The 25,308-nt window shown below is 45.2% G+C and overlaps 1 protein-coding gene across 2 annotated transcripts in view; it reads left to right on the forward strand.

Annotated features, from left to right (window-relative positions):
- XPO5 (exportin 5) overlaps nucleotides 1-24,866 on the forward strand; it is a 51,498-nt gene extending 26,632 nt beyond the window's left edge. For both annotated transcript variants that reach the window (XM_036123976.2, XM_036123977.2), the window contains 14 exons: nucleotides 345-444; nucleotides 1,284-1,465; nucleotides 16,164-16,264; nucleotides 18,242-18,338; nucleotides 19,097-19,233; nucleotides 20,111-20,208; nucleotides 20,785-20,831; nucleotides 21,236-21,333; nucleotides 22,177-22,239; nucleotides 23,019-23,101; nucleotides 23,567-23,674; nucleotides 23,808-23,945; nucleotides 24,133-24,297; nucleotides 24,708-24,866. In XM_036123976.2, coding sequence (XP_035979869.2) covers nucleotides 345-444; nucleotides 1,284-1,465; nucleotides 16,164-16,264; nucleotides 18,242-18,338; nucleotides 19,097-19,233; nucleotides 20,111-20,208; nucleotides 20,785-20,831; nucleotides 21,236-21,333; nucleotides 22,177-22,239; nucleotides 23,019-23,101; nucleotides 23,567-23,674; nucleotides 23,808-23,945; nucleotides 24,133-24,297; nucleotides 24,708-24,845 — 1,555 coding nt within the window. In that variant the 3' untranslated portion in view covers nucleotides 24,846-24,866. The remainder of the gene's footprint in view (nucleotides 1-344; nucleotides 445-1,283; nucleotides 1,466-16,163; nucleotides 16,265-18,241; nucleotides 18,339-19,096; nucleotides 19,234-20,110; nucleotides 20,209-20,784; nucleotides 20,832-21,235; nucleotides 21,334-22,176; nucleotides 22,240-23,018; nucleotides 23,102-23,566; nucleotides 23,675-23,807; nucleotides 23,946-24,132; nucleotides 24,298-24,707) is intronic.
- The last annotated feature ends 442 nt before the right edge of the window (nucleotides 24,867-25,308 follow it).

Below are 25,308 nucleotides of genomic sequence, written 5' to 3' on the forward strand. Positions count from 1 at the left end.
TGGGCAGTACGGTTGGGAGGCCGCAGAGCGCTTGCAGTGTCCGTATTGTAGTGCCGGCCCGCGTAGACACATGAGCACGGCCAGCAGGGGCCACGCGAAGTAGGCGTCACACACTCACTGTGCCCATGTAGCATTCTCAAGCCTGCATCCTTTTTATTAGTGACATTTCAGAAGTGGGAAGAGAAGTTTCAGCCTTCACATGACAGCAGGCAGTATGATTAAATTCCTCTCACCGTAACAAGTGCTCTTTGGGGCCAAATAATCATAGCTTATTAGCTTTTGTGGAAGAAACTGTCTGTGCTTCGAATCATGGTATGACTCGTCTTTCCCACTCCAACCTTCAGAGTGCTGTCAGATGTTGATGCTTTTATTGCTTACGTGGGCGCCGATCGGAAGAGCTGTGACCCAGGCCCGGAGGATCCCTGTGGTCTAAACCGCGCACGGGTGAGTAAGCCTCTCCTGGGAATGGGGCACTGCTGTGGCCGCAGGTAGGAGTAGGGTGTTAACCATTTGTAGAGTCTCTTACAGATTTATGTTTTTCCTGCGTGTGTGAGAAATCTGGGAGTCTCCACTTCCCTAAGTTTCTCCTTTCTTTTCTTTAGTTTTGAATTCTTGAGTTAGTTCCCACAGCAGAGCAGATGGTCTTTTATTTGAAGTCATTATTTTGGCTTTAAGGATCCCTAAATAGCTCCGAAAACTGTATAATGAGGAATTGGGTCAGCAGTGTGCGTCCTTCCTGCCACTGCTGTCTGGCATGTAGTGTCCTAAAGGTGGTCTAACTTGTAAACCTGAGATTTTCAGTTCTGTGCTATTCAAATAAGCATTCTTCCTGGCTCCAGTATGGCAGAAGTCTTATTAAATTAACCTGGCAAGTAGTAGGTTGGTTGAGAGTACCATGAGTGAGGATTATGGCAAGAGGTGTCAAGACAGGCTGGAGGGTCCAAGGTCAGCCAAAAACAAGACGAAATGTTGGCAGTCTAAGCACTTGGTTGTGAAGCAGCATCCAGGCCACCTTTTCATTGGGATCCTGCAAGAGGGTCACTGCAGCCCTTGGAAGGACAGCCTCATGTAAAGGAAACTTCAAGAGCCTACCACTGATGCAGAAGATGGCAATGAAAGGACCCCTCTTAGACTGACCCTAAAAGAAGGAACAGAATGGGGCGGGGTCCTTTCCTTCTCTCTGGCCTGTGGTATCACATTTGCTATAACCTTGCATATGTGTAATAACACTTTTGATTTTTCTTCCTCTTTATGTTTACCTTTTGTTCTACGTTTTTCTGTAGATGAGCTTTTGTGTATATAGCATTCTGGGTGTTGTGAAACGAACTTGCTGGCCCACTGACCTAGAAGAAGCCAAAGCTGGGGGATTCGTGGTGGGTTATACGCCCAGTGGAAATCCAATCTTCCGTAACCCCTGCACAGAACAGATTCTGAAACTTCTTGACAATTTGCTTGCCCTTATAAGGTGAGTTGAAATAATGGTTTTTCTGTTGTTTTATTTTTTTTTACCTTAAGAATCTCAAAAGTGTAATCTGTTGATATTTCTTCAGGTCACAGTGGCTAGTAAATGAGGAATTAGTTCTTGTTTCTTTCTCGACTGGGATCCCTTTTTTTAAAAATAACAGTAGTCCTCACTCGCTTAAGTCTTGCATTCCAAGTGAACACATGACGGCTGATCCCCAAATGGCTTTTCTCATTTGGAGCCTCTCCTCTATGTTCCTCTCCTACTTCCTTATACTTTATCCCTACTTTTTACTTTAGGTTTTATTTGTCCAAATTTTTGCCACTAAAGGAGTTGTTCATTGGGAGCAGGACAGTTGCTTTCTTAGTGGTGCTTCTCTGATATTCAGATGAGCTCATCTGAATTTATCAATAACAACTCTACCCGCCAATGGACCAAACATGCAGTGGCTGATCATGCCCAAGGAAGGCATGATACGTGTTCCACCTCCGTTTCCTAGGTCTTTAATTCTCAAAGCTGAGTCCTCAGACCAGCAGCAACAATCACCTAAGAGCTTGTTTGAAATGCAGAGTCGGGACCCCACCCCAGACATACTAGGTCAGAATCTGCATTTTTAACAAGATCTCCAGGTGGTTTGTGCTTACATTAAAGGTTCAGAGTCACTGTTACAAATCACATCAACTAATGTATTCAAGTGGAAGTGGGCCAGGCCTACGCTTGTTCGTTACCTGAGGTGTTTGATGATTCAGGGACACGCTACAGAGAAAAGTAGGCAGTGGCTAGAATTCAGTTCTTACTGGCCAAAGCAAGGTTTGATTCTTTTTTATTTCATTTATTTATTTTTTTAAAGATTTTATTCATTTATTTTGAGAGCGAGCGAGCAGGGGAAGGGGCAGAAGGAGAGGGAGAAGCAGCCTCCCCGCAGAGCAGGGAGCCCAACTCGAGACTTCTTCCCGGGACCCTGGGATCATGACCTGGGCCGAAGGCAGGCGCTTAACTGACTGAGCCACCCAGGCGCCCCTTGATTCTTTTTTAGCTCTCATAGTATTTCTGAGTTACAGGTTAGAGCTCTGTTCCAGTGGGTTTTGGCCTCTTACCCAGGGTGGAAGAGCAGCATCTCAACTGAGCGAACCAAATTACTCATGTCCCTGGGACGCTGTACTAGAAGCAGACTCCCTAGATCATCAGCTTAAGAATCCAAGTGTTTAAGTTAAGGTTGACCAAACTGGGGAGCTGGAGTGTCTGAAAGAGTGGTCATTGGGGATCTGTGGAAAAAGGCCTTATTTTGTTCTGATTTCAAAAGGAAGAAAGACATTTCAATAAAGAAGTATGGTTTGCATATTGAGAGGGTAGTAAATATTTAGTCAAGAAAATTTTTGCTTCCATATTGATGTTTTTAAAACCAGAAGGTTCTTCTGTAGCTTAGAGAAAAGTGAAAGTGATGGAATCAGGTAGCAACATACTGTCTTTTTAGGCTTGTGGCCAGAGTCCATGTGGTGGGAACCCAGACCTGGAAAGAAAGTTCATTCCCGGTTGGGCGAAACCACAAGAATAGTATGGTTGCCATCTTGTTAACTTTTCTAAGAGTTCAGTGTTTTGGAAAATCCCGAAGTCAATCAGAAGATATTTTGAAAAATGTTCACCACAGTTATGGAGCAGTTTGATTCTTTGAATAATGTACATCTGGAGCTATTAGAGTCTTGTCTTGTTTTTATAGTAACTTTTATCTTGAAGGATAATGTAAGGGCACAAATAGATCTAAGGAAAGGACAGGAATTATGAGTGCATGTAGCTGAATTTTCACAAAGGAGACACATCCCTGCGATCAGCACCCAGATCAACAAACAACCTTAGCAATCACCTCTTTCAAGTCATTACCTGCCCCTCAGGGGTAACCACTATTCTGACCTTTCCACATTTTGCCTGGTTTTCTGAGTTTTAATAAATGTAGTCCGAAGCATGTATGCCTTCATGTCTGGCTTCTCTTGCTCAATAATATGTTTGTGAGAGTCATCCGAGTTATTGCGTGTCATTGTGGTTTGTTCATTCGCATTGCTGGCATGGTAGTCTGTTGTGTAATTACTCGGTCACTTATTTATTCATTTAGAATTGGTGGATTTTTGGGGCGCCTGGGTGGCTCAGTCGTTAAGCGTCTGCCTTCAGCTCAGGTCATGATCCCAGGGTCTTGGGATCGAGCCCCGCATCGGGCTCCCTGCTCCGTGGGAAGCCTGCTTCTCCCTCTCCCACTCCCCCTGCTTGTGTTCCCTCTCTCGCTGTGTCTCTCTCTGTCAAATAAATAAAATCTTAAAAAAAAAAAAAGAATTGGTGGACTTTTCAATAGTTTCCAGCATTTTATTGTTACAGATAGTGCAGCCATGCTGCTGTTAGCATTCTTGTAAATGTCTTTTGGGGCATGCATAATTTCTTTTGGGTTGGAATAGAATCCTACATATAAGAGTAGAATTCCTGGTTCATGAGGTATGCATATTTTCCGTTTTACAGATAGAACCAAATAGTTTTCTAAAGTGGTGTACTAATTTACATTCCCAACAGTTGGGTGTTGGAGCTGTGAGTTTTAACTCCTTGTCAGATAGTCTGATAACTAACAAGCCACATGTGGCTGGCTATCAAGCACTTGAACTGTGACTAGTTTGAAATGAGATAAGCTGTAAGTGTAAAATACACATCAGATTTCAAAAACTTAGTACACAAAAGGAATATAAAATACCTTGTTAATAATTTTTTATATTGATGTTGAAGTTTTTTGGGGTTTTTTGTTTGTTTTGCTGCATTGGGTTAAATAGAATTAATATAACCTGTTTCTTTTTGTTTTTTTAAGCTTGGCTGGCTAGAAGATTTTATTTATTTTATTTATTTTTTATTTATTTTTTATTTTTTAAAGATTTTATTTATTTATTTGACAGAGAGAGAGAGAGCGAGAGAGGGAACACAAGCAGGGGGAGTGGGAGAAGGAGAAGCAGGCTTCCCGCGGAGCAGGGAGCCCGATGCGGGGCTCGATCCCAGGACCCTGGGATCATGACCTGAGCCGAAGGCAGATGCTTAACGACTGAGCCACCCAGGCGCCCCTATTTTATTTATTTTTTTAAAAGATTTTACTTATTTATTAGAGAGAGCGTGCAAACGCACGCACGTGCACTCACACAGGAGCAGGGGGAGGGGCAGAGAAGCAGACTCCCCGCCGAGCAGGGAGCCAGACGCAGGGGCTTGATCCCAGGACCCTGGGATCATGACCTGAGCTGAAGGCAGACGCTTAACCGACTGAGCCACCCAGGTGCCCCTGGCTAGAAAATTTTAATTGGCTTATGTGGCTTATATTATATTTCTGTTGGATAATGTTCCTAGGGGGTCAGATGGAGGACAGATGTGGGGAGCAGAACTCGGGTTCTCAAGAGGTGCATTGTCATCATCGTCTGTTTAGAATGATAACAGTTTTTCTGTTAATTTGAAGTTTGTTACGTTGTATCTGTATGTCCTCTATATATTTTATTGAAATCTTATATGTGTGAACTCGTGTTTAGCATCATGGTTATACGCAGCTGTTATTACTGAGAAAATTTCACATAGGTACAGACCATGTAAAACTTGAAACTTTTATTACCTGGTTGTCTTTTTCTTTGCCGAGCAATAACTAGTTTTCTCTTAATGTGGAAGCACAGAACCCTGCCTTGCAAGTGTGTCAGGAAAGGTGATATTTTAGGAGCCTAAACATTAGTAGTTGTGGATGTCCCTGCTACAAGCACCTGACTAGAAATCAGAGATATTGAAACAATGTATACTCTGAGTCCTCCTGCCACTGCTTGTGAGTTAGAGATAGAGCCCCAGGGTACCATCATCTTCTTGAGCAGGAGGAGAGGGGAGACCAGAAGGAATACAAGATTCTGTTGTAGTGTCAGGTATGTTGGACCAAGGATGTGTTAACAATACCTGTTTTTGGGCGCCTGGGTGGCTCAGTCGTTAAGCGTCTGCCTTCGGCTCAGGTCATGATCCCAGGGTCCTGGGATCGAGTCCCACATCGGGCTCCCTGCTCGGCGGGAGGCCTGCTTCTCCCTCTCCCACTCCCCCTGCTTGTGTTCCTGCTCTCGCTACCTCTCTGTCAAATAAATAAATAAAATCTTTTAAAAAAAAAAAAAAAAAAAAAAAAACAATACCTGTTTTTTAAATTCATTAAATTATGTCTTGAGGTCACAATCACACTTAATTAAAGGATAAAGAAACAGCTTGTCTGCTCCCTGTCAGATTTAAGACTGAATTTCTTCTCAGTAAGAACTGATTTTATCAGAGATCATTTCATAGTATTAGCCATCTTCCCAAACCACCAACAAAGACTTAAATTAGAAACTAAAAAGATGGCAGGGGCGCCTGGGTGGCTCAAGTGTGGATCAAGTCCCACATCGGGCTCCCTGCTCAGCGGGGAGTCTGCTTCTCCCTCTGCCTCTGCCCTACCCCCTGCTTGTGCACGGGTGCTCTCTCTCTCTCTCTCTCTGTCAAAAAAAGAAACTAAAAATAGATGGCAAATTGCAGTTTTTCAAAGTAAGTGGGTCCTTTTACCTATTCTTGGCCTCCACACAGCAGTGTAGGTAAAGGCTAAGGCAGAGTTTTGGATGGCCTCACAAAATAGGAGCAAACTGAATCCAACAGCATGATTAAGAGATTATACACCATGACAAGTGGGATTTAGCCCAGGGATGTAAGAGTACTTCAGCACATGAAAGTAAACTAGTGTAATACACTATATTAATAGAACAAAGGAAAAAACCCACCTGATCATCTTAATTGACACAGAAAAGGCATTTGACAAAAATCTAAATTTAACACCCTTTGATGATAAAAACACTTAGCAAACTATGAGTAGAAGGGAATTTGCTCAAAATGAAAAATGATTCTTATGACAAATCCATAGCTTATATCCTACTCAGGGGTGGAAGATGGAGAGCTTTCCCCCTACCATCAGTAACATGACAAGGATGCCCAATTCCGGGGCGCCTGGGTGGCTCAGTCATTAAGCGTCTGCCTTCAGCTCAGGTCATGATCCCAGGGTCCTGGGATTGACTCCCGCATCGGGCTCCCTGCTCGGCGGGAAGCCTGCTTCTCCCTCTCCCACTCCCCCTGCTTGTGTTCGCTCTCTTGCTATGTCTCTGTCAAATAAATAAATAAAATCTTTAAAAAACAAAAACACAGGATGCCCAATTCCACTGCTATTCGACATTGTGTACTGCAAGTCCCAGAGGGATAATTAAGGCAAGAAAAAGAAATAAAGGCGTCCAAATTGGAAAAGAAGTAAAACTATCTCCATTCACAAATGACATAGAAAATCCCCCAAACTCACAGAAAAAGATATTACTGGTAAGAAGCAAATTTAACAAAGTTACAAGATACAGGATCAACATAAAAAATCAGTTGTTTTTGTACATTAGCAATGAATAATACCAGAAGAAAATGAAGAAAATAATTCCATTTATAATAGCATCAAAAGAATAAAGTATATAGGAATAAATTTAACCAAGGATAAGAAAGACATCATACACTGAGCGCTACAAAACATTCCTGAAATTAAAAACAATCTAAAGGGAAAAGCATCCCATATTCATGAATTAGAAGATTTAATTTTGTTGAGATGGAAAACTACCCAAAGCAAACTACAGATTCAATGCAATCCCTACTAAAATTCCAATTTCCAATGGACTTTTTTGCAGAACTGGAAAAGTAGGGTCTTCAGATTAATATGGAATTGTAAGGGGCCCCAGAAAGCTAAAACAACCTTGAAAAAGAACAAAGTTAGGGGACTCAAACTTCTCAATCTCAACTCACTACAAAGCTACAGATATCAAGTTAATTTGGTGCTGCCATAAGGATAGACATAGACAGCCCAATCAAAAACCCAGTCAAAAGACTTGGATAGACATTTCTCCAAAGAAGATAGACAACTGACCAACAAGCCCATGAAAAAATGCTCATCATCATTAGACATTAGGGAAGTGCAAATAAAAACCAGGAGATCACTTCACACCCAATAGAATGGTTATAATAAATAGTAATAATAATTTTTTAAGAAACAAAATTATGGGGCGCTTGGGTGGCTCAGTCAGTTAAGTGCCTGCCTTTGGCTCAGGTCATGATCTCAGGGTCCTGGGACTGAGCCCAGTATCTTCTCCCTCTCCCTCTACCGCTCCCCGCACTCGTGTTCTCGCTCGCTCTGCTCTCTCAAATAAATAATCTTTAAAAAAGAAACAAAATTATGGGGCACCTGGGTGGCTCAGTCAGTTAAGCGTCTTGACTCTTGATTTCAGCTCAGGTCATAATCCCAGTCGTGAGAATGAGCCCTGTGTCGTGCTCCATGCTGGGTGTGAAGCCTGCTTAAGATTCCTTCTCCCTCTGTGCCTCACCACCTCCTGCCCCCACCCCCCCAAAATTGTATAACTTGGCAAGGATGAGGAGAAACTGGAACCCTCGTACATTGCTGGTGAGGAACGTGAAATGGTTCAACTGCTATGGAAAAAAGAAAATGGTTAATTTTTCAGAAATTTAAATATAGAATTACCACATGACCTAGCATTTCCACTCTTGCACGTATACCCAAAATAATTGCCAACAGGTACACAAATACTTGCTGACGAATGTTCTGCCAGCACTCTATCACAATAGCAAATCAGTGGAAACTCAGATATTCAGCCATAAGAAGGAGTGAAGTATTGTTAACATGCTATAATGTAGAAGAACCTCAAAACCATTATGCTAAGTGAAAGATGCCAGACACAGAAGGCCACATATTGTATAATTCCATTTATGTGAAATATCTAGAATAGATAAATCCGTAGAGACAGTAAATTGGTGTTGCCAGAGCTGGAGGAAGGGAGAAATGGAGATTAACTGCTGCTACTTCACTGTTCCTCCTTAATGACTATGGGGTGGGGCGGGGCGGGGGGGGGGGGGATGGAGGGTGTGACCTGCCGTTGGCCCTTGTCCTTCCCTGAACTTCCCTGAAGTTTCACATATTAAAAGTTGAGGGGCGCCTGGGTGGCTCAAACAGTTAAGCATCTGCTTTCGGCTCAGGTCATGATCCCAGAGTTCTGGGATCGAGTCCCGAATTGGGCTCCCTGCTCGGCGGGAAGCCTGCTTCTCCCTCTCCACCAGCTTGTATGCTCTCACGTGCGTGCGCACTCTTTCTCTTTCACTGTCTCTCTCAAATCAACTTTTTTTTAAAAAAAAAGTTGAGCTGGTGGTTGGACAACATTGTGATATCTTAAATAGCACTGAATTGTATATACTTTTTAAGATTTTATTTATTTATTTGAGGTATTTTCTCAAATCTCAGCCATTTTCTAAGGCTGCTTTAATACCAAAACTAGACTTTGTGTTTCTTCAATAAACATCAGTTCTTACTAACGTACAGCATTCTTGTGAGAACCAAATGAAATCATTGCTCTGAAAACCCTTTGTAAACCATAGGATAGCAGGTAAATCTTTGATGGCTTCATTAAATAGCCTTCAGGAGCATTGAGGAGAGAGCATTTAACTCTGATGGAGAGAATGGAGGGTCAGGTAACAATGCAGTTGAAGTCTGAAGGTTTATTAGCCAATTGAGGCAAAGAAGAGGAAAGGTGAGGGGAACAGCATGAGCAAAGGTGAGCAAGAGGATGGCACACTTAGAAACAAGGTGGGGGTTGATACACACATATGCACACTAGGGTCATAGCCCTCTTCCTGTACCAAGGCAGGGGTAGAGAAGACTGCGTCCTTAGCTGTGACCTTGTGGTCGTTATTTAATTTATCTGAGCTCCCTGAGCCTAGGTGTGGCCTAGAGTCACTAAGCCATGGGCATGACACACACTAATAGCATTGTTGAACTGCTGCTTAATGCAGTTGTGCCCCCAAGGTTGTGCTCATTTCCTAGAAGAGTAACACAAAAGACTCTTCATTTTTTTTTTTTTAAGATTTTATTTTTAAGTAATCCCTACATCTGATGTGGGGCCTGAACGTTTACAAGCCCGAGATCAAGCCCTCAGGCGCTACCGACTGAGCCAGCCAGGGGCCCCCAGAAAGGTCTCTATCTTAAAATCATTGGCAACTAGTGTGCTGCAACTACTCAAAGTAACAACCTTACTTGAGTTTCCTTTTTTCATCTGTTACATGGGGAGAATAAAACTCACCAACCCCCAGAGGATTGTTGTGAATGAGACAAAACTTGGAGGGGGCCTCCATAAGGCACTGGTTTGTGCCTCGTCCTCACGTTAGCAAAAGCTAGTTATTTGGTAACAGAATGTTCCAAAGTACTAGAACCCAGGTCAGGAAACTTAACACAGCCTTTTGGAATCACAGAGACGAGTAAATGAGAGAAGGTACAGTGTAATTTCAGGACTGTAGAAGGAAATAGGTTATGAATTCCCGTTAATTCCAGTGGGATACTGGTGAACAGTACAGAAGGTGGTTTGGAATAAGAATGTGCGTCATCTGATTCCCGAAGATGGTACATAGCCCTCCAGTTAAGAGTCTGGCCAGCTAAAAACAAAAATCTAGTCCTAAAGTGTGCTACTAATCAAAAAGGAATTTACTTTTATTCTTTGAAACACTTAAACAGATGAATGGCAAAATACGTTTGCTTAGTTGTCAGTAAGACAAGGAGTTCATACCGTCTTCCACAGAGGAGGCAAAACTAGACATTGACAGTGCCAAAGAGGACAAGATAGGCATAAAAGCACTTGTAAACACAGATGTAGAAATTACAAATAAGAAATTACTAATCCAGGGGTGCCTGGGTGGCTCAGTTGGTGAAGTGTCTGCCTTCGGCTCAGGTCATGATCCCGGGGTCCTGGGATTGAGTCCTGCATCAGGCTTCTTGCTCAGTGGGGAGCCTGCTTCTCCCTCTGCCTGCTGCGCCCCCTTGCGCATGCGCGCTTGCTCTTGCTCTGTCTCTCTCTCTCTCTCTTTCTGACAAATAAATAAATCTTTGGGAGAAAGAAAAGAAACTACCGATCCATTGTTAGATCTTAAAATAGTAACAGTAATTCCTTAACATCACCAAATGTCCCATCAGTGTGCAAATAGTCCCAAAATATTTTAGGTGGTTTTTTTTGTTTGTTTGACTCAGGATCCAAACTAGGTCTGTTCGTAGTGTTTGAGATGTCTTTGATGTCTAAATTTGTTAGTTGCCCTGTCTTCTTTTCAATTTATTTGGTGAAAAAACTAGGTTTGTACTTGTACGGTTTCCCCTAGTTTGGATTTTGCTGATTGCATCTCCATAGCACTGTTTAACTTAGTCTACTTTAGTTTATATTTCTTATAAATAATTAGATCTAGAGCAGGGGTTGGCAAACCACAGCCCAAGGGCCAAGTATGGGTCTCTGCATATTTTATAAATAAAGTTTTATTGGAGCACGCCATGCCCATTCATTCGCTTATTGCCTATGGCTGCTATTGTGCTTCAGCAGCAGAGTGGCATATTCAGGAGAGAAAGCATATGGCTGGTTAAGTCTCCAATATATACTCTCTGACTCCTGGTCTATAAAATTAATCTGATACTGGTCATTTTTTAGTAGAAATCTTTCTTAGGTGATGATGGGTTCAATGCAATGGTAAAAGTGTCCAGGTAGACTCTTGGGGTGTGTGTGACAGATTGATCTATGACAGAAGTAATGACCGAAGTAATGTAAGTCAGTGAAAAAGAAAGCTAAATTATTTAACGCATCATGCAGGGACAGTTGGCTTTCTCGGATGGGGTGGCGGGGGAGTGGATTCCTTCCTGTCATCATACAGAAAAAGAAGTTTCAAATAGATTAATACACTAAAGACTCCTAGACTGTATTTATGGTATCAGGATAGTGAATGAGTTCTTAAGACACAAGAAGAACAAACCATGATGAAGGTCAGTACGTTTGCGTTAAAACTAAAGCCCAGGAAGATGGCAGAGTAAGAAGCACTAGGAATCTGTCACCCCATCTAGATAACAGTTGTACTGGCAGAATCTGATTTTGGAACTCTGGAATCTTGAAGGCTTGCAACTTCCACAGGAAGACTTGAATGGTAAATTGTGGGTAATTCCAGTCAGTATCAGCTCTTAGCGCAATAGCAGCTACCTAGCCCCCAGCCCCTTGGCAGGCAGCTGTGCACATGTTCCTGGAGCAGCTTGCACACAGCTTGTAGAACCAGGGTGGGCAAAAAGGCCCCAGTTCACTAAATATTGGAGATCTGTGCTCTGATCACTGATTGCTACTTCTGATCACACCAGTGCAGACACAGACAGTGTTGCAAGCCTCCTCCCCTCCTGCTGAAGTAACATCCAGGAGATTTAAAAGGCCATTTACACCCTCCCCTTTCATTTTTCAACTTTTCCCCTTTTGTGAGCCAGACTAAAGTTTAGGGCATCTTTGGGCACCTGGGTGGCTCAGTCGTTAAGCGTCTGCCTTCGGCTCAGGTCATGATCCCAGGGTACTGGGATCAACTCCCGCATCGGGCTCCCTGCTCCGCGGGAAGCCTGCTTCTCTCTCTCCCACTCCCCCTGCTTGTGTTCTTGCTCTCGCTATCTCTCTCTCTGTCAAATAAATAAATAAAATCTTTAAAAAAATAAAGTTTAGGGCATTCCAGAACAACTGCATATATGGGGATAATTAAAAAGTGGTTGTGCATACCCAGGGAAAGGCTCAGAAAAGACCTGAGAAAACATTGAGTTTATACCTTAGTGGATCTTTGGCCCAGAGACAGCCTACAACAATCAAAAAAATCAGTATGGGGAAGAAGAATATGATTTTCAGAGTTACCACATCATTAGACTCAAATGTCCAGTGTTCAACGAAAAATCAGAAGGCATGCACAGAAAGTATGCCCATTCAAAGGAAAAAATAAATCAACAGAAACTATCTCTGAAAAAGATCTAAATGTCAAGCCTACTAGAGAAAAGAGAAAGACTTTATTTTTAGAGCATTCGCGAGTGGGGTGGGGGAAGGGCAGAGGAAGAAGGAGAGAATTTTTTTTTTTTTTTAAGATTCCATTAATTTATTTGACAGCATAAGAAAGCCAGAGCAGCAGGGAGAGGGAGAAGCAGACTCCCCACTGAGCAGAGAGCCCGAGACGCTGGGGTCCATCCCAGGACCCTGGGATCACGGCCTGAGTGGAAAGCAGATGCATAACTGACGGAGAGAGAAAGGGCGGGTGCGGGGGGGGGGGGAATCTTAAGCAGGCTCCATGCTCAGTGCGACCCTGAGATCATGACGAGAGCCAAAATTAAGTCAGATGCCTAACCAACTGAACCACCCGGGCTCCCCTAAACAAAGACTTTATTTTTTTTTTTTTAAGATTTTATTTATTTATTAGAGCGAGGGGGGTGGAGAGAGAGAGGCAGGCTCCCTGCTGAGCAAGGAGCCCCATGCAGGGCTCAATCCTAGGACCCGGGATCATGACCTGAGCCAAAGGCAGACACTTAACCAGCTGAGCCACCCAGGCATCCCTAGACAAAGATTTTAAAACAACGGTCTTAAAAATGCTCAAAGAACTAAAAGAAGATGTGGAGAAAGTCAAGAAAACAATGTGAACAAAATGGAAATATCTATAAAAGGAATAGAAAACCTAACAGGAAACCAAAAAGAAATTCTGGAGCTGAAAAAGTACAATAACTGAAATGAAAATTCACTAGAGGGATTCAAAGGCAGATTTCCAGAGCAGAAGAAAGTAAGTTCCTGGCTGCCTCAGTCAGAGGAGCATGTGACTCTTGATCTTGGGGTTGTGAGTTCAAGCCCCCCCATTGGGTGTAGAGATTATTAAAAATAAATAATTTTTTTAAAGTCAAGATAGGACAATGGAAATTAATGAGGCTGACGAACAGAAAAAAAAGATTGAAGAGAAGGTAACAGCCTAAGGAGTAGGCAGGTCACTATCAAGCAGACACTAATAAGAATTGTGGGAGTGCACTGTTGTGAGAATATAAAATGGGACAGCTGCTGCAAAAAACAGTTGGATAGTTCCTCAAAAAAATAAAAATATCATATGATCCAGCAATTCCAGTTCTGGGTTCTCAAAAGAATTGAAGGCAGCGTCTCAAGAGTTATTTATACACTCAAGTTCATAGCATCATTCATACTAGCTAAAACGTGGAAGCAGGGGTGCCTGGCTGGTTCAGTCGGAGGAGCATGGGCCTCTTGATCTCAGGATTGTGAGTTTGAGCCCCACATTGGGCATGGAGATTGCTTAAAAACCTTAAAAAAAAAAAGTTGAAGCAACCCAAGTGTCCATTGATGGATGAATGTGATATTTACATACAACAGAATATCTTTCAGCCTTTAAAAGGAAGACGGTTCTTCAATATGCTACAACATGGATGAACCTTGAGGACAGTGTGCTAAATGATATAAGCCAGTCACAGAAGGACAAATCCTGTAGGGTTTTACTTACACAAGATGCTGAATATGGTCACAATCCTAAAGTCAGAAAGTAAAATGGTGCTTGCCAGGATCTGGGGGAGGGAGGAATGGGATGCTACTGTTTAATAGGTAGAGAGTTGCAGTTTTTTTTTTTTTTTTTTTTTAAAGATTTTATTTATTTATTTGAGACAGAGAGAATGAGAGAGAGAGAGCACATGAGAGGGGGGAGGGTCAGAGGGAGAAGCAGACTCCCTGCCGAGCAGGGAGCCCGATGTGGGACTCGATCCAGGGACTCCAGGATCATGACCTGAGCCGAAGGCAGTCGCTTAACCAACTGAGCCACCCAGGCGCCCGAGAGTTGCAGTTTTATAAGACAAAAAATAGGGGATGGATAGTGGTGATGGTTGCACAACAGTCTGAGTGTATTTAGTACCACTGAACTGTACACTTAAAAGTGAGAAATTTTATATGTATTTTACCACAATGGAAAAAACGGGGCATAAAGCCTATTGGAAATATTAGTATAAGCAAGTCAGGCCACAGACCAGAAGACTTGTGCAGCACATGAGTTGCAAAGCACAAGTATCCAGCAATTCTACGTGTTTCTGTCCATCATAGAGAAACTCACACATGTACACAAGAACTCTGCAGAAAAGCTCATTGCTAGAAGAGGGAACGAACTTACTAGCCCTCAGGGAGGTGGGGAGATTAACTAGAATTAATTAAGTGGCATTCTAAAAGTTGAAATGATTGTACTGAGTGTACATGGTTAGATTTAAAAAAAAAAGTGTTGAGTGTTTTTTAATTTAAATAAGCATGGTCTGAAATGATCTGTTCAGTGTGCATCTTAAATATTTAACCCTGCTGGTGTCTTTTTTGTAACTTCTGTATTTTGTACAATTTTTATTTTTTTGTAACTTTCCCTATGTTTGAAATGTTTTATAATTAACTTTTAAACGAAAAATAGGTAGTTACACTCTCTGGCTGTAGATTGTTGGTGGTGCCATTGCTGTGGGCAGGAGGAGGGGCTGATAGCTGTGGATGGCGGGTAGCTCAGGTCCATAGTCATTGCTCCTTAGTTCTACACAGCCAGGGACTGCTCAGGTAAGGCATTTTGGTCTTCTGTTGGGAACTGTGACTCTTCTTCCAGGAGGCAGAAGCAACTGTCAGAGCATTGTAGGGTCCAGGCTCTTAGAATGAATACCAGACATCTGAAAGTGAGGGCATTTCATTACCTGCTGTGTTCCCGCCTGTGAAAGCACAGAGCCTCTGACATTTCCTCCTTTCTCACCGGCAGTCTGCAAACTGGGAGTGCCCAGGCATTGTCTCAGATTTAAGAGAATTTCCCTTTTGGGGTGCCTGGGTTGCTCGGTTGGGCATCTGATTCTTGGTTTCCCCTCAGGTCATGATCTTCAGGGTCGTGGGATCGAGCCCTGCATTGGGCTCTGCACTGGGCTTTTGGAGTCTCCTTGGGATTCTCTCTCTCCATCTCTCTCTGCCCCTCGCCCCACTTGCATGCGTGGCATATACAGGCTCTCTCTCCCTCTCTTTAAAATAAGTAAGTCTTGGGCGCCTGGGTGGCTCAGTCGTTAAGCGTCTGCCTTCGGCTCAGGTCATGATCCCAGGGTCCTGGGATCGAGCCCCACATCGGGCTCCCTGCTCTGCGGGAGGCCTGCTTCTCTCTCTCCCACTCCCCCTGCTTGTGTTCCTGCTCTCGCTGTGTCTCTCTCTGTCAAATAAATAAATAAATAAATAAATGAATCTTTAAAAATAAAAAAAAATAAAAAATAAATAAAATAAAATAAGTAAGTCTTGGGGTGCCTGGGTGGCTCAGTCATTAAGCATCTGCCTTCAGCTCAGGTCATGATCCCAGGGTCCCGGGATCGAGTCCCGAGTCGGGCTCCCTGCTCATCGGGGAGCCTGCTTCTCCCTCTGCCTCTGCTGCTCCCCCTGCTGTGCGCGCTCTCTCTCGCTCGCTCGCTCTCTCTGTGTCAAATAAATTATTTTAAAAAATTAAATTTTAAAAAAGTCTTTGAAAAAAAAAAGAATTTCTATTTCTGGCTTTAGATTGTGCTATCATCCAGCTGTCTCAGGATTTGCTTCTCATTGTGATGCTTTTAGGTGTTGAATACTATACAGCCAAATAGTCTATTCCCGTTTCCAGGGAGACATTTAAGTATTTGTATCTTATTTTCTTTACCCTGTGGGGAGTAGTGTTGGCCAGGAGATCCATCTATGTGGATGTGTAGTATCACTGAATTATGGGGTGAAACCCATTCTTTCCTTCTGCAGCTGACGAGGAAAAGTTCACATAGCATCCTTGTTTCTTGCAGAACTCACAATACTTTATATGCATCAGAAATGCTGGCCAAGATGGCAGAGCCTTTCACAAAGGCTCTGGATATGCTTGAAGCGGAGAAATCTGCAATTTTAGGTAAGAAATCTAACCTTCTTTTCTTTCCTTGAAGTTTACCTTAGCTCTAATGGACTCCCGCAACAGCGTTGGGGTGCCCATGTCACCGTCACCTCCTCCTCGCCTGGCACCGCCTCAACTGCCTGTTTCTCTGTGGAGCTCCTACAGAGTCTCTAGGAACAAGTGCATTGACTTCGCTATCTTGGGTCTTCCAAGGCAGTTGTTCCCCTCTGCCACCCCCCTCTCACTGTTAACCCTTCCAGGTAGAGGGGTGTGTCAGAGCCTTAGATGATAAATAAACGATGGTCTTTTTGACCTGAAGGATATTAGCAGACTTTTCCTGCTTTCACGTATGAAAAAAAAAATGTTAAGTCAGTTAAGCTCTTAAATAAATAAATCTTGGAGCGCCTGGGTGGCTCAGTTGTTAAGCGTCTGCCTTTGGCTCAAGTCATGATCCCAGGGTCCTGGGATTGACTCCCGCATTGGGCTCCTTGCTCCACGGGGAGCCTGCTTCTCCCTCTCCCACTCCCCCTGCTTGTGTTCCCTCTCTCGCTGTGTCTCTGTCAAATAAATAAATCTTAAAAGCAGTTAAGCTCAGATATCTTTAATTAGCAATATATTATATGTATATAATCAAAAATCTTAAAGGAATAGATTCTAAACCATGTTTCCCAGTTGTTACCTTGATTCGAATGCTGCTTTAACTCATTTTTCCCATTAGCAAATAACTATGCAATCCTGTGATATGTGCTGGGAAGGAAAGTGGCCATGTGTTTATTGGGAAACATCACCCATGTTGGAGAGGAGTCAGAGGACTGCCTCGTAGTAGAGACTTGAAGGATAAGTAGGAAGGAGCTCATCAGGTTGGGGGCAAGAGAAGATATTGAGCCTTCTGGGCAGACAGAAAGGCAGGTACAAGATGCTGCGGCATGCAGGAAAGAGGTGTATCCAGGGAATAGAGAGGGGTGTCTCACATGGCTAGAACACACAGAGCGAGGCAGTGGTCAGAAGTTAAAGCCAGAGACATCCAGAGTTGCCTAAACCCTGTACGCATCTCTGGAGCTTTGTGCTGGCTCACCATCACAGCCCCCACAGTATCTCTTCGTTCCCAGCCATAACCTCTGCCTGGGCCTGGCTGTGAGTAAGCAGGCCAGTGAGCATTCCTCGGCTGTGACATTCATGAAAAGAAGGGTGTCAGTTGGCCTTGCTGGAGCTCGTGTCTGTCTGACTCGGCCTGCACGGTCCTGGGCCTTTTCCTTTTGGCATCACTGCACTAAAGGTTACAGAAAATAATAAAAATAGAACTTCCAAGAAATGTCTTGCAATTACTATAAAAAATAGCTGTTGCTTCACCACCCATTCCCGCTCCCCTACCCTGCCATTCAGTTATTCAAATTAAACCAGGAATTCCTGCTATAGAAATGGATGTTCACCCAAAACATACTAGAATGGACAAACAGTTCCCTCTGTCAGCTTCCAGCCATGAGCAAGACTTGAAATAAAAACTGCCTCTGATGAGAAATCTAGATCTTTTGGATCTTACAGATCTCTGTCAAACTGTGATTAATGGGTTTCATTATGATCTGCTTTACGTATTGGGCTTTTGCATAAAATGTTGCTTGAAAAAGAGGTTCCCCAACTTAAAAAGGGAGGGGGGCATCCCTGGTGCTTTATGGAGAGATCATTTTGAGCTGTCACCGTGTGTTTTGGTACAAGTACCATCTGAAGAAACCCAGGCAAAAAGTTGGAGCGCCCAGGTCTGGCCTGAAGTCCTGCGTACTGAAATAGCTTCGCCCTTTCCCTCCCAAAACACTGTTGTAGCGGTCACCTCAAGGGGGGCTCTTAGCACCTCCATCTGGTAGAAGACATGGCCAGCTGCTTCGCATTTACGGCAGTTGTCACCCCTACCCCCAAAACTTATCTGCCTGCCATAGGGTGTTGGCAGGTTAAGACCCTTGGCAGCAGAAGAGCATGTTCCCGACCCATCTCTCTCTGTAGGCTTACCTCAACCTCTCTTGGAACTGAATGACTCTCCTGTCTACAAAACGGTCTTGGAAAGAATGCAGCGTTTCTTCTGCACCCTCTATGAAAACTGGTAAGAAACCAATGCTGTTTCTCTCTAGTCTCTTTTTAGACACGCATAGTATAGGAATGCCATGGATAGGACTTCTGATGTAGAAGTCTAGTGCACAGGTAAGATGAGGCCAAAATTTGACAGGAAGCCAATGATTCTAGTGTCACACCGAAATGAATTGGCTGGCTTTCTTGCATTTGCTTTTTTATAATTGTCATATGTGTCTCCGCCCTAGCCATGACTTGAGATTTTATGCCTAACTTGTCTGCTTCCGGTGCATAAAATGCTGAGACCACAGTATAAGATCCAGTGAGTGAGGCTGCATTTTCTCAGAGCCCTCACTACTCAGCTACTTTGAATAGGACTCTGGAGGCCGCTAGCCAGACTTTGTCTTTGGGTCCTGGTTGTAGGATGGGGAGGTAACCGGCCCTCCCATAGCACACCACACCCCAGACATTGTCCTCACTCACCCAGTGCTCCGGTCAGCCAGGCTAACCAAAAGAGACTGTGTTGTAAATCCATATTGCTTATGAAGTAATGAAGGCTACTGTTGATCTTGGGTGCCAACATCTCTCTTTAAAAAGATGCTAAATCTACTATCAAGTTCCCTTAAAGGCGGGTGAGGGGTGCATTACTGATTGAGCCAAAGGTCTCTTACGAACCAAATGCAATTGCTTTTCTAGCTGAGAAGTCTTAGCATAGGCTAGAAATTCCTGGGGCATTCGGGGCTGGCAGGGACAAAGGTGGGGTTTGTCACTGGCCATGATTTTCCCTTACAGTTTCCATATTCTCGGGAAGGCGGGTCCTTCCATGCAGCAGGACTTCTACACTGTGGAGCACCTTGCTACTCAGCTCCTCAGCTCGGCCTTTGTCAACTTGAACAATATTCCTGACTACCGACTCAGACCCATGCTTCATATCCTTTCCAAAGTCCTTAGATAACCCAAAACCCAAAGGGCCGGAGGGTTGCAGACAGGAGCAGCTTTCAGGCACCAGAGGAGACAGAGCTGAGCAGGTGGAATAGATGGGATCATTTATCCAACTGTGTGATAACCACAGGAAGTGGACGAGAAGATTGGCGGAAATGCAGGAAAAACAGGAAGGCAGGCCAGCGGGGCTGGAAAGTGTTTTCCTTAGGGGTAAATCTTGACCATCCCACTTCTTGGAAATAGGAAAGATAAAGGTTTTTTTGGTTTTTTAATCTCTTTTCTACATCCTATCGGGTGCTTCTTCTCATACTTCATTCTCATTTGGACTCTTTTTTTTTTTTTCTTTAAATGTTTTTGAGAGTATCTTTCTTCCCTGAAGTTATAAGGAGACTAGCAAAGGAGAGTGTTCCTCCTCTTTTTTTCCTTCTGGGCAAATAAGTGTCTGTAATGTGCAGCCTATAATGTGTATCCATTCCTGAGCAGCCCGGGGTTTTGGAAGAGATTGAAGATTTTTGTTTTTGTTTTTAAGATTTTACTGATTTATTAGAGAGAGAGAGCACAAGTGGAGGGGAGGGGCAGAGTGAGAGGGAGAAGCAGACTCCCTGCTGAGCAGGGAGCCCGATGCGGGACTCGATCCCAGGACCCTGAGATCATGACCTGAGCTGAAGGCAGACGCTTCACCGACTGAGCCACCCAGGCGCCCCGGAGTTTTGCCTATTAACATAGAATGTCCTTGGCATCTTGCAGGTCCTTTGGGGGTTGACTCTGCCCATGGGGATATCCTGCTACGTGGCAGGAGTGGGGTGCCTTAGAATGAGAGGGGTCTGTGCTCATGTGCTAAAACTTCTTAACCCGCCGCGCCATGGGTCTTTGTGAAGCCTCTGGTGCTCTTCTGTCCCCCGGAGCACTACGAAGCCCTGGTGTCTCCAATCCTTGGACCTCTTTTCACCTACCTCCACATGGTAAGAGATTGGTCAGAAAGGGGAGCAAAGAGGACCCTCAGGCAGGTTGGCCTCTCATGAGTCTTGCAAGTCAGGAGTTCCTGAAAGTGTTGTCTCCTGGCCCTGTTCAGAGGTCTGTGCAGCGGTCCCAACACAGCAGGCTTTGCTTGCTGCAGCGGATTGAGCACCCCCCAAGAACTAAACTGGTTCAGTTGCCCATGAAGACCTGCAGACTCCAGTTCTGCTCCTGACCTCCAGTTAACTGAGGAAAGGTGGTCAGGGGAGTGCCTTCCCTGGGTCTCTTTCCCTGACTGTAGGATTAAGCAAAAGGACCAGCTAGGTGGAGAACAGTGTCCAGAGAGACCTGGGAATTCTGGAGTATCTTTGATTCTTTCCAAGGATACCCTGTCCTCGTCATGGGCGTGGGAGAGGTTCTAGAAACCACATCTGCTGGTTTAACCTTGTGGGGCTTCCCAGGGCTCTGTCATTGAGACCTAGAATCCTCCTCGGCTCATTCTAATCATGAAGTGGACCTTAGATATTATCTGTTTCAACCTCCTCCCCACTATCAGCATTATTTCCCTTTTGTTTTCCCAGAGGCTTTCCCAGAAATGGCAAGTCATCAACCAGAGGAGCCTGCTGTGGTAAGGAGCATCTCATCTCTTGGTGGAAAACGCTGCCGTTCAGGGCTAGAAAGCAGCAGGTTATGGCCGTTCTCAGCCTAGATGGGAGCCTGCTTGTCTGTGACCGTTAGGCATACTCCGGTCAGGCCTTTATAGGGGGGATCTTCAGCTGCCTGAGGAGGGTGCTGAGACATCCTTACCCACTTTGGATTTTGATCCAGTACCTCTAGCCAACTGGATACAGTCAAGTAATAACGTCTACCTCAGTGGATCATTGTTGTCCCATTCCCAGCATTTGTGTGGAATGTAGACCAAAGGAAGCCAGGAGAAGGAAGTGAGCACAGAGGGTCTGGTTAGGGTCACTGTTTTCCTTGTCCTTCCCTCTTTTGCACTCCTGTGGAACTTGGCCCCCTGCTTTCCTGCAGTGGGGAAGATGACACCGCAGATGACAACCCAGAGTCTCAAGAGATGTTAGAAGAACAACTGGTGAGGATGTTAACCCGAGAAGTCATGGACCTAATCAGTAAGTGGCATGTGGGATGTAGGGGTAGTAGGGAAGACTTTTTCTGGAAAAAGAACTGGTTGCTCACCCAAACCCATTAAGGCATGTTTACAGCATTACTGACAGATCGATTAAGAAATAATTAACTAGGTAGAAGCCAGGTAGTCCTTAAATCAACTTAAGGACATTCTATGAATTTTAAACTGTATTGTGTTTGTATTTGTAAGACCAGAATATGCGGGAATGGTCTAAAATAGCAGGAGAAATTTGGATTGATGGTAGGAGTAACTTCCTAGTTTTGTCAAAATAGGGGGAAAAAAATTTTTTTTTTTAAAGATTTTATTTATTTATTTGACAGAGACACAGAGAGAGGGAACACAAACAGGGAGAGTGGGAGAGGGAGAAGCAGGCTTCCCGCTGAGCAGGGAGCCCGATGTGGGACTCGATCCCAGGACCCTGGGGTCATGACCTGAGCCGGGCAGACGCTTAACGCCTAAGCCACCCAGGCGCCCCAAAATAGGGAAAATTTTTAAAACTTGGGCATGAAGGTGGCTAATTTTCTTTTTTCTTTTTCGGTCATTTCATTTGTTTGAGATCCGTAGCAGACCAAATCCGTATCAGCCATTCTCTCCTGGTCACCTACTCTCAGAAAATTCTGTCATTTCCCTCTAGTTAATTGAACTTAAAGGGGACCAGAGCAGTCTGGTCAAACCTTTATTTCTGCTGATGAAGGTGATTTTGTACCTGGACAGTGCCCCACTTTCCCCCATCTTCATCTGCCCTGAAGACCGTTTGGGATTTATTGGCCAGAGGTGGCTGTTATCTGGTGGCAGTAAGCCCAGTAACCCCACTTTCTTGCTTTAGCGGTGTGCTGTGTTTCAAAGAAAAGTGCTGACCATGGTACTGCACCCCCTACAGATGGAGATGGTAAGTGAGCCTGCTGTGTGGCCCTCCAGAGGTCTGCCGTTAGACTCCGAAATACTGTCCCTTCTGTATCCAGGTCAGCTCGTGTAGAAACGGTTTCCCCAGCAGTCTGCGCTAGGGGAGATGTCCACCTGGTTTATCTCTTTGCTGGCCCTTTTGCTGTATTCCTCCAGCATACTCCCACCGGACTGCCTTTGCCCTTGCTGTTTCCTCCGCTAGAATAACTCTTCTCCCAACTGTATCCATGGCCTGTCCCCTTGCCTCATTCACATGTCACCTCTGAAAGGTCTTCCATGACCAACTTAGAAAAACTAGCCACTCCAGCCAGCCACTCTGTGTTCTTCCTTTGCTCTGTTTTTCTTCATAGCACTTAACACTGCCTGACATTGTTTTGCTTCATGTATTCCGTTTCCCTAACTAGGATGTAAACTCCCATCAGGGAAGGGACTTCATCCTATTCCTGTTACATCCCCAGGAACTAAGTCAGTGCCTGCTGCAGTGGGGTCTTCAAATACTTCAACCACAAAAGATCCTCAGTGTTTGCAGCTTTTTGAGTAACTGTTCAGAGAATCTCCTGTTTCCCACTATTTTTCAAACTTCAGCCAGGTGCATCTCTAGACCTGCCATGGGCAGGGGCTTCTGCGCCTCTCAGGCAGCTGGGGGGCTGTCTCAGGACTGCTCATCTACCAGTCAACCTGGGGTACTCAGCTTTCCCTTACGTGGTGGCCTGCTCTTCTCTGTTCCGAAAAGATGGAGCTTAACATTCTGCTCTCTGCTTACAGATGAAGAGATGATGGCCACAGAGGTCGCCCCCTCCACCATGACGGAGCTTACAGACCTGGGCAAATGTCTAATGAAGCATGAGGTGGGTAGGGGGCGGGCAGGGGAGGTTTTTCTGCTTTCCGGGTATGGCGCCAGCTTCCACTTTTCTCAACCTGTGATGCCATCAAAGAATTCTTTTGGGTAATGCCACTTTATATGGGTTAAGTTCCTGGTTCCTAAAGCCCCCAGAAAACAGTGGGAGAGGTCAAGGTGTCTCCCATGCCGGCATGGGCAAAGGCTTTCAGAAAAACACACGGGCATGTTATGGTGTTCAGCCCCGCCCCCCCCAGCCTGAGCTTGGTCTCCTTACACATAGGTTTTCTCTTCTGTATGGATTGTTTTTTCTTCTTTTTGAGTACCTGATACACAGAGAGGGAATAAGCTCGTCTTCAGTAGCTGCTTTTATCATGTTCCTGTTTACCTATGAAAACTCTAGCTCCTCGTGCATAGGCCTACTCAGAAAATTGTGTTCATTTTCTCATTGTAATCCTTCATCCTTTCCCGCTAGGATGTTTGTACGGCGCTATTAATTACAGCCTTCAATTCCCTTGCCTGGAAGGATACTCTGTCCTGCCAGAGGACGACCACCCAGCTCTGCTGGCCTCTGCTCAAACAAGTATGGTTATTCACCCCTTCTCCTCACCCCTTACGAGAGGCTGGGGCCATGAGGATTCATTCGGTTGGAAGAATTGGGTTGCTGGGGCTCTCTGAGGGTACCCCTTTGGCCCTGAGCACAGCTGTGTCCCCAGGTGCTGTCAGGGACACTGCTCGCAGATGCTGTCACGTGGCTTTTCACCAGTGTGCTGAAGGGCTTACAGACGCACGGGCAGCATGACGGCTGCATGGCTTCCCTGGTGCACCTGGCCTTCCAGATCTACGAGGCACTGGTGAGTGAGACAGCAGGGAGGCCGGGTGCGCTGCAGCTTCAGCCCTCGGGGCCTGCTCCCGGGCAGTGGGGCCGTCATAAAAGTCGGCAGCTGGTGCCGCCTCGAGACATGGGTGTGGCAGGGGATGGGAAAGGTGGCAGGGCCCCGCCTGCGCCATGGCGTAGTTTTATATACCCCCACTCCACAGCGTCCCAGGTACCTGGAGATCAGAGCTGTGATGGAGCAGATCCCGGACATACAGAAGGACTCTCTGGACCAGTTTGACTGCAAGCTGTTGAACCCCTCTCTGCAGAAAGTGGCTGACAAGCGCCGGAAGGACCAATTCAAACGCCTCATTGCTGGCTGCATCGGGGTAGGTCCCGCGCCTCCCGTAATGCCTCCGCTAGTGCTCCCAACCGGCTGCACCCACCCTTGTGGTCTTCGTAGACCATGTGTCTGTGCAGACCAGAGACCAGCTGGAGTCATGCTCTTTCTTTTAATTTTTTTTAATAGATTTTATTTATTTGTCAGAGAGAGAGAGAGCACAGGCAGAGGGAGAGGGAGAAGCAGGCTCCCCATTGAGCAAGGAGCCCGATGTGTGGGACTCGATCCTGGGACCCTGGGAGCCCGATGTGTGGGACTCGATCCCGGGACCCTGGGATCATGACCTGAGCCGAAGGCAGATGCTGAACCGACTGAGCCACCCAGGTGTCCCAGTCATGATCTTTCAAACAACCCGCTACTCAGGGCCCAGCATCAATTCTTCTTATTTGTTTTCCACAGAAACCCTTGGGAGAGCAGTTCCGAAAAGAAGTTCACATTAAGAATCTTCCCTCACTTTTCAAAAAAACGAAGCCAATGCTGGAGACGGAGGTGCTGGACAACGAGGAGGGTGGCCTGGCCACCATCTTTGAACCCTGAATCAAACTTTTGGGCATTCTTCCTCGGCCTTTATTGTCATCTCTTCTTCCCCTTCGTAGCTAATCTCTAGGCCCCTCTCCACTGCCACCTCACTTTGCACCACTGTCAGCCTGGAGAGAGATCCAGGTCTGGAGCTGGAGAGAGGGGGCCCGGTGCAGGGCAGAAGTAACAATACCTGAGGTATCAAGAAAGGGAGTTCATGCTCACACCATTCCGTCTGGATCTCCCAGCTATCTCCCCTTCTACTTGGAGTTTCAACTTTTCCAAGAAAGAAAAGCTAGAGCAGACTGGCCCTACTCCCCAAGCCCTCCCGCCCCCATGTAGCCATACACCCGTGTAGAGTGGTAACTCGGGGTGCTAACACCCAACGCTGCGACTAGCCAGGCTTGCACAGGGGCTCGGTCCGCACTGCTTGCGCCAGAGAGTTCCTCCTGGGCCGCTGCAAGTGCCCCTGAGCCCCCTT

The sequence above is a fragment of the Halichoerus grypus genome, chromosome 9, assembly GCF_964656455.1.
Source record: "Halichoerus grypus chromosome 9, mHalGry1.hap1.1, whole genome shotgun sequence".
In the NCBI taxonomy this organism is placed as follows: domain Eukaryota; kingdom Metazoa; phylum Chordata; class Mammalia; order Carnivora; family Phocidae; genus Halichoerus; species Halichoerus grypus.